Below are 9,244 nucleotides of genomic sequence, written 5' to 3'. Positions count from 1 at the left end.
AAAGATTTTCACTGGATGCCCAAATGAAAGGAAAATTTGGGGTAGGATCTAACCAGACAAGTGGACTCTATCTTTTAGTTCCAAATAATGCTTTCTATAACAGTACACAGTGGAAAAACAAAGCGTATTGGGGGAATGCAGAGGGATCCACATGGCCGTGCAAGGCCTTACCGCCAGACATGATGCTCTCAGAGGTACTGGAAGTCTCCTTTCAGTTTTCTTTGCATATCTCGGCTCATGTCATCTTGGTAGTGATACAAGACTGTTGATACCAGTGGCCAAATGAAGGCTTGGCTTATTTATCCAATTCTCCACTGAAAGGTAGAAATGGTCAGGAAAAGCCGAAGGGTATACCAGGAACCTCAAATTTTGCCTGGATTTTTCATAAAATTGAGAGGCAGGGACATCTAGGTCTTTTGCAAGAGGGATTCTTCTCTGGGTTAGAACTTCCATGGGTTAGATAGTTCCCAACCTTCCAGGGCAACTATTAGGAAGATGGAGGTGGATGGCTGGTTGAGAGACCTTGCGGCTCCAGAGCCATCTTTCTTCAAGTCTTCATCAGTTGTGATTTCTTTCATGAAGACTTCCTTAATTTTCTAACTTGGAATAATTTCTCTTTTCACTGCCACCGTGTTTTCTGCTCTGCCACTAAGTATTGTATATCTTATGTCATATACATGTCTGAGCTTCATAACTAAACCTTTTGGAGGCAGGATCCCCACTAGACTCACCCATGTGTACTCAACTGCACTTATGGTGCCCAGGACAAACTAGGTATTGAAAAAAAAGATTAATGAATAAGTGGGTAAATTTGACTGAAGAAAACCTGAGATCCCTCAAGTAAGTGGATGGTATAGGTCATTAACTGCAGAGCAAATAGGGTTTCCTGTGTTCTTGGCAGGGAGGGAGATTAGGGAGAGCTGGGGACAAAGCTGGGATGGAGTCCACTGACCATGGTATTTCAAGCGCATACATAAGGAGTACACCGATGTTGGAGTGCAGCTTTTCACACCATTACTCATGCAACTATCTGTTCCATATTTCCTTAAGCTGGCTAGCATGCTAAAATGTTATTTTGGCACACACAGAAAACTTTTTCTATGAAGGGCATTCTTTTATGTTACTTTGCCGAAAAATCAAAGAAGGCAGGTCCACTCTTAGCATCCTCATTTTATCGGTGAGGATACTAAAGTGAAGCAGAGGAATGATGTGATGCTCTTATTCCATTTTCCCTAAGAATGTAGTCAGAAATGAAAACCCAACTTATATTACGAGCACTCATCATTCTGTATGAAATCAATGTTTCAATAAACACCAAGGTCTCATGTAAGTCCAAATTGTTATCATTACTCAAGTGACATGAAAGGGATTGTTGTGTTTTATAGACTCATTACATTAGGATATTAAAGAAGGCCAGGATGCATCACCTAGCTTGAGTATGGTGATATATTTGATATTGTTCTCTGAAGTCTTTCTCATTAAATTTGATTTGGCTTATGTGGTAATATTGTAGTCTTCAATAGGAATGTAGGTAAATGAAGTTAATAATATATTAAAATGAATCATACTGGAAATCAGGAAGGAGGAGAATAGTCATTGAGTTCCTGCAGGGACTAAAGTTTAGTGAATCAAAAAACAACTTGATTCTCCATGTCTTTGAAAAATCTAGCGTTAAAATACAAATCAACTGTAATTTAAACTTCTGTGTTTGGGGTACTTGCCATAAAGGAACACTGGTGTTAAATATAATTAACACAGATCACAATATTTTCACTAGTTATAAGTATGGAGCGTTAGGCATACTGGAAAAAAATGCCTAGTCCAGGTTCTCTGGAGAATAAACTAGTGGACCAAATGACAATCCAGAGTCTTGTAAAATATACTTTCCAAAGGAGTGAGAGTCCTTTTACTGTTTACAAGTTATGCAAGGAATGAACTACAAAATATTTCAAAAACTGTAATCCCTCCTTTAGTCACTAAAAATGTATGTATTTTTACTAAAGATCACATGAACCCGAGTTTATGCTGGGCACTTTCACTTACAGCTAAATAAAGAAGAGAAAAAGACAAGAAAAGACCACTAGCACCAACTTAGAATGTGAATCACGTTTATATGAAAACAAGTATTTTGTCATTAGCTTATTTTCCATACCTTTTGCAACTGGGATCTTTATATTTTAAAAATCTATTTATTTATTTAAAGATTTCATTTATTTATTTGGGAGAGAGAAAGAGAGAGAGAACATGAGTGACCGGAGGGGCAAAGGGAGAAGCAGGCTGCCCACTGAGAAGGGAGCCTGATGTGGGACTCCAGGATCATGACCTGAGCTGAAGGCAGACGCTTAACCAACTGAGCCACCCTTTATTTATTTTTTAAAAGACTTATTTATTTGTTTGTTTGTTTGTTTAACAGGGAGAGAAGAGACACAAGCAGGGGGAGCAGGAGAGGGAGACGTAGGCTGAGCAGGGAGCCTAATACAGGACATGGATCCCAAGACCTTGGGATCATGACTTGAGTTGAAAGCAGATGCTTAACTGACTGAGTCATGCAGGCACCCCTATTTTTACAATTTTTATAGGAATTAGAGTTTTAGTAGTTTCAGAAATACAACAAAGATGGCTTTACATATTGGTAATCCTCGCCCCCAAACTTTTCCGGTTTATACTGTATTCTGAGGCACAGTCTTCACAGACACCAAATTAGAGTGAGACCAGACAACAGAACAAAATAGAAGGGAAATATTCATGTCAGCTGTTGAAAACTAGTTTTTTAAGGCAAGGCCTAGAAATCCTCATCTCTGGCATGTTTAGTATGGAAAGCATGCTTGATTTTCATTCAGCTACTGCAGAAAGGTATTCTACAATGACAAATAGCCTTATCAAAATTACAATTAGCTGGCTTTCTCTGCAGGGACTAAAAGTTGGGTAAGTAAGACTGAAGTGAGAGCTCTTACCAGTTTCCTCAGAAATGATTTCCCCATCATGGGTATTTGGTCAACTGATGAGGTCTAGTATGAACATATGTTTCTAGGAGAATGAGCCAGGATCTGCTAATATTTTTAACCCACTGAGCCACCCAGGCGCCCTGCTAATATTTTTAAAAGGAACACTTAGTATATGCTGATCTCTAAGTAATAAAATTTCAATTTATTTAATTTTCAAAAAATGTTTTAAAAATATGTTTTTCTTTAAGATTAACATGCTCATTCTGCTTAGATTGTTTAGAGTGCTTTTTATTCTGCCTAAATGTTTACAATAATGTGAAAAAAAAAGACTCAAAATGGTTTAATAATACATGGAAGATGAAATCTCACATGGATAGCATATAGTTTGATTCTTACATATGCATGATTAATCAAAATTGTGTCTTTAAATGATGGCTTGATATTTTCCAATTTTACTCAAATACTACTGTGTATCATTTATTTTACCACTGATACTTTTATTAACAGTATGATATTTTCATGCATTGTTAAATTTTATACTAGTTTTAATATTCACAATGTTTGGTTAAGTTCAAATCAGCAAATATTCAAGCCTACATGAGAAATGAATGAAATAGTACCTTTTTACATTATCAGCTAACTGCTTTTTAAGAGTAAAAAGTTAATATTGGGATTTAAAAACCTAAATTTCCAATGTTACTGTTAATTCAACCATCTGTATATTATTCAGGCCACAGGACTACCCATTAGCCTTTCTTGTCGGAGGGCAATTAATCTCTTGAACCATTTTTCCTCAGCATCAGCTTTCTCAATAAATAACTGAAATAAGAAAAAGAAAAAGAAAAAATGTTACTGTTTGCCAATAATTTGGATTTGCCCTTATGCAACATAAATTACCTTTATAGAATACATCTTTTAGCACAAGATTTGGATGCTGTTTAAACTTTTGGTGACTTCTCAACTGAAGATAATCTATTTGGAATTAATAATGTTCAGAAAGTCCTGGAGAAAAGGACTAATATCAACATTGTCTGTTAACAATTTTATGGTGCATTTTGTGAAGTTTATTTCCTACATACTCTCTCAGAGACACAGTGGAATGCCACGACTTCAGAGCAGAGAGCAAAATATGTTGATGACAGGCTCAATTCAATGAGCCAACTAGAGCTCAGGCAGAATTAGATCTTTAATGCTAGATTTAAAAAACAACCAAAATTCTTTTTTTTTTTTTGCTTATTTTTGTTAATTACAGAAAGAATACTTCTAAAAGTCAGACAAAATGATTTGGCTCATACTGGCTTCAAATCCATGTAACTGCTCTAAGGGACAGGGGTCAGCTGCCTATTTCTAGCCAACAGGAACATATAAATCCATTTCTTCCAACAGGCTTCTTGTCGCCAGCACAAAATAACAACAGTTTAAACTCATTTAAGTCAACTAGACTTCAGTGGAAATTGTTCTGATCTAAAGATCTTACATTTGGATGGGCCAGAGAATTGTCATCTTGGTACTTGATGGCCGTGGGGATGCTGCTGGGATCTATTTCTTTCTCACTACTGGGGGGGTCAGCAGCTCCTGGTGCTGGTCCTGATGTCACAGCTGTGTGCTTCACCTCACCAGGTTCCACGGACTGAAACATCATACAGAAATAGTTCATTAATTAGATCACAAGATGAATTAAAATTTTGCCTTAACAATATTTTTTATTTTGAATAGCAATTGTTCATTTAGTCTATTTGAGATACTGCTAATCATAAAAATACCCTGGGTGACTGAATAAGAAACAATTCTTAAAACAAGACCACAAATACAAAAACATGGAGACAATGTTGATCATTTTTTTAATAATCAGCGTATTTTTCTTGAGAAATTGGGACGTATGAGTCTATCTATAGAGAAACATATTTCATAAATCTAAATTCTATTAGTCAAAACAAGCAACAAAGCTCCAGTATTCATCTGGTCTCTTTAGAGGTGAAAAGCAAATTCAAAGGTTGTTTAGTTTTTGCTTTTTAAATAAAAGCCTCAGTGAGATATAATTCACATATCACAATTCATATAGCTTTCAGCATATCCACAAGAGTTTTGCAACCAATACCACAAGCAACTTCAGAACATTTTCATCATCCTCCCACAAAACCCCATACCCATTAGTACTCGCTAATCCCCATTTCTCCCAGCCTCCCCATCCCTACGCAACCACTCATCTCTTTTCTGTCACTATGGGTTTGCTTATTCTGGACACTTCACACAGAAGATCATACATTAGGTACTTTTTTGTTGGTGGTGGTTTGTTTTGTTTTCTGTGACTGGCTTCTTTCATTGAGTATGCTTTCAAGGTTCATCCATGAAAGGCTGAAGCATGTATCAGTACATCATTCCATTTTATTGCTGAATGATATTCCATCATTCAGGGGCCATACAAGGGGCCAGGCACTGGGCTCAGAGCTGCAGACATGAGGACTGGTAAATCATTGCTGCTGCCTGGAAGAAACCAGCAATGTTGTGCTCTCTTGGGTTAAATCCGATGCCTCCCTATCTGAGAAAGGAAAAGGCCAGGAAAGTGGCTAACTAGCAGCAAGGCTGTAGGGATAACATGAAATGGACTAGACGAGAAACTGAAATCGGAAGTTAAAATAACCCAAGATGACTGAGAGATTAATTCCACCACTCAACCTTTTTTCTACACCCACTGGTTCTATATGTGTAGTTTTTGAACCACTATTTTCTTTTAATTTAGCTACTTCTGAATATCCACTTCTCTGAGTGAAGGGTACAACAGATGTCACTGGGAAAAAACACCTAGAAAATGAAATCTATATGAATTAGTTAATCATTTCTTAGAATGATTTATCTTAGAACTGGATTCCATGTTTTCAGTATTTATTGAGTGCTACTAACTGCTAAGCACTGGGTACACAAGGGAGAGTAAAATAGGTAGGTTCTCTGTACCACATGGAGATTACATTTTGCTAATGGAACTACAGATTACTAACAAATAGATATCAAAATAAAGACAACTGCAAATTTTAACAAGGGACATATAGATACTTAAAGAAATAACTGTTATATTTGGCAGTTTTCTTCTAGTATTTTGAAGCCAGTACTCCCCCACACCTCCATCACCAGGTGTCAAACTTTTCTGTCTTCAACATACTGGGCCGAGAAGGTCTACAGGCCTGTGTGATATTATACTGACCCTTTATAAAACCAAGGATGTAGATCAGTAAAGCCCAACATTCTGCAGCAGGGAAAGGTGGGAAGTATGCTAATCCAATGAGGTCCAGACATCATTTTTTTGGTAGTCTATGCTACAATCAGAGAATAGAGGAGCATGTCATTCTGCCTGTCTTAGCTGTGCTTTGATGGGGCTTAGACTGGCGGTATTGAACTGCCTCGAAGAATTGTGGAGTGCTGTTATTCTTGTTGTCAAAGATGTGGATCACACATATTCAGGTGGCAGAGGTAACATTCTCTTATATCAGTGAACTGATCTCATTTTGTTTTTACCTACAGTACATTAACATTTTCTTTCAGAAGTGCTTATACACATTTCAGGTAAAGTTTTCAGAGATTAGGATCAGAGCATGGAAGTTATTATTTAAATGGGTAGTTAAAAAATATATGACAAGAATCATCAATTGCTTCTTTAAGTGAGGAAAACTGCTGGAGAAATTTCGACTATTAAAAAAAACTCAACAACAACAACAACAAAAAACCTCAACAGAGCCACTATCAAGTATCTGGCTTTGAGTAGCACTGCCACCTGGTGGTTTGGATTGGAAAACTTGTTTTAAAACAGACTTCCAAGGAAAAAAGAGTAAGTTAGACCCTGCTGCTTAAGGTTATTTACCCTCTTTCTGAACATCTGCCAGCGACAACCATTTCAGGGTTGAATTACTGGCAATAAGCTTGTCTGCGACAGCAGTTTGGAAACAAACTGCATCTTGGTTCCTGAAGCTGATGATCTAGCAGAGGCTATCAGATTATCTACTCACATAAGAGAGAGATGATTGCAGAGAGTTAACCTGTTAAATCGATATGTGTTGACAGAGACACAATGTCTAGAATGTTGTTGGTAATAGCCACTTTCTGGTAACAGCTCTTTAGCTTAATTAGTGGAATTCACACTGGTGAAGACTATCAGTTGAAGAGGTTGTGAGTATAGAGAAGCCTTTTTCAGGGATACAAACTTTATGCCAATGTACATAGAGCTATCCAGAAGAGAAAGATGTTGAAACCTGGGTCATCAGTAACTTAGTCCTCAAGAGAGTTAGACTTTGCTATGCATCAGGGATAGCCCCTATCTCCCCATGATCTGGATGAAATGGTCCTTAAGATAATTTACCTCCCTTTGCTAAGTAATCTCCTGATAAATAATTCAGCTTCTTGGGCATCCTGAATTGCTACCTTATATTGCAGACACAGACATTTTAGAAACTGGAAAGGGATATCATTTTCTAAACTAATAAATTGGCCTTCTGTTTTATATTACAGTTGAGTGTAAATTTATTCACTGTTGGCCCATCACTGCTTTTCTGATCATTTTGAAATGCAGTGACTAACAAAAGTCCAGTGTTGGATGGCTAATACTTTAGACTGTTGTACATTCACTAAGGTAAATGCCATTTTTTTTAAAAAGCATATTCCCCCATTAGTGAATGCATGCATGCTTTATACGTCAATAGGAATGTGCACTGAGTTCACAATTATGACACCGAATGACTAAAAACAAACATGGGGTCTGGGGTTGAATCAATTTTGTGTGAATGTTCTTTCTTGTCATTTATTAGTACTTTGACCATGGGTTCTAAAATTTGTTGAGCCTTAGCTTGCTTAGTGTTAAATAAAGGTTACTGGTATTTTAGATAAATATGTTAAATGTCTAGCATTAATGATAGCCATTATTATTTTCATCACTTTAAATTATTTAAATATAAAAAACAAAGTGGGGTTATGTTACAACATTGTTTTACATCATTTGGTTAGTGTTTTAATGTTTCTGAATGCTGTGTTGAAACAAACTGGCCTGAAGCTTCTGTCTGTACACTGAACCAGTAAGCTACTACGTAAGCTGTGAAGTAAATTTTTTAATTATTTGCTTAGTAATACAATAGGTCACCAAGGCTCCAATGAGAATTTTAGGGTCTATAAACCATAAAAAATTACATAAAACAAGCTGTGACCTAACCAAAATGAGAATCTTTGCATCTCCAATTCCTTTTAAGAACGCCATAGCCAGGGGCACCTGGGATAGAGCCCCGTATTGAGCTCTCTACTCAGCGGGGAGCCTGCTTCTCCCACACACTCTCTCTGCCTGCCTCTCTGCCCACTGTGATCTCTGTCTGTCAAATAAATGAATAAAATCTTAAAAAAAGAACAACAAAAAAAAAGAACGCTATAGCCAAATGCAGCCCTCAGCATTCAGGAAGAGGAAGAGGTGGAACAGAAGCAGGGAGAGAAAGAATAATAACAGCTTTTATTTCCTGAGTGTCAGGCACTTGGCTAACTGTTTTATGTAAAGTATCTTGCTCATCCTTATAAAAAACTTTTGCTAGGGCTATTACCTCCTTTTAAGATAAGAGAGCCATGGGGTTCTCATGTGGTTTAAGGACACACAGCCAGTCAATGGCAGAATCAGACCTGACCCCACATCTGTCTGACCCTACATCTCATGTTTTTGACCACTGCTTCTCAACGGCTAAACCCAAGATTTTTATTTGGTTTTAATTTTAGAGGAAAGAAATAAAGATGTTGGTAAAATATTTTAATTAAATACATTTTAAAAAATTTATTTATTTATTTATTTGGAAGACAGAGATCACAAGCAGGCAGAGAGACAGACAGAGGGAGAGGAAGGGAAGCAGGCTCCCTGCTGAGCAGAGCCCGATGTGAGGCTTGATCCCAGGACCCTGAGATCATGACCTGAGCCGAAGGCAGAGGCTTTAACCCACTGAGCCACCCAGGTGCCCCTAATTAAATACATTTTTAAGTGGCCCAGCTCACAGTGCTGCATTAGTATTTCTAGGCTGCGTTTGCTTCTCCATCACACTAGCCAGCTCAAGACTTTCCAGAATTGATTTTATTTCTTTGTGTGAATTATTGTTCAGGGGCACCTCTTTGAAAAGACAGCTAAAACAGTAGATGAGTTGCTCTCACACAGATTCATGAATGTTCCTTTTGAAATTGGGAGGATTTATTTATTTATTTTAGAGAGAGAGAGAGCACGTGCGAGGTGGGAGAGGCAGAGGGAAAGAGAGAGAGAATCTCAGACTCCCTGATGAGCATGGAGCCCTATG

The 9,244-nt window shown here is 37.5% G+C and overlaps 1 protein-coding gene across 1 annotated transcript in view; it reads right to left on the bottom strand.

Annotated features, from left to right (window-relative positions):
- Positions 1-3,205: 3,205 nt before the first annotated feature.
- RSRC1 (arginine and serine rich coiled-coil 1) overlaps positions 3,206-9,244 on the bottom strand; it is a 430,058-nt gene continuing 424,019 nt past the window's right edge. Inside the window, exons 8-9 of the mRNA XM_045088558.1 lie at positions 4,423-4,575; positions 3,206-3,764 (exon numbers count right to left, since the gene is read on the bottom strand). Of these exons, the coding sequence (XP_044944493.1) occupies positions 3,672-3,764; positions 4,423-4,575 (246 nt within the window). The 3' untranslated portion in view covers positions 3,206-3,671. The remainder of the gene's footprint in view (positions 3,765-4,422; positions 4,576-9,244) is intronic.

Source organism: Mustela putorius, unplaced genomic scaffold, assembly GCF_011764305.1.
Source record: "Mustela putorius furo isolate JIRA1106 unplaced genomic scaffold, ASM1176430v1.1 tig00003834_pilon_pilon_pilon, whole genome shotgun sequence".
Taxonomy (NCBI): Eukaryota; Metazoa; Chordata; class Mammalia; order Carnivora; family Mustelidae; genus Mustela; species Mustela putorius.
Note: the sequence above shows the minus strand (reverse complement) of the source record. Positions and strands in the feature narration are given on the sequence as shown.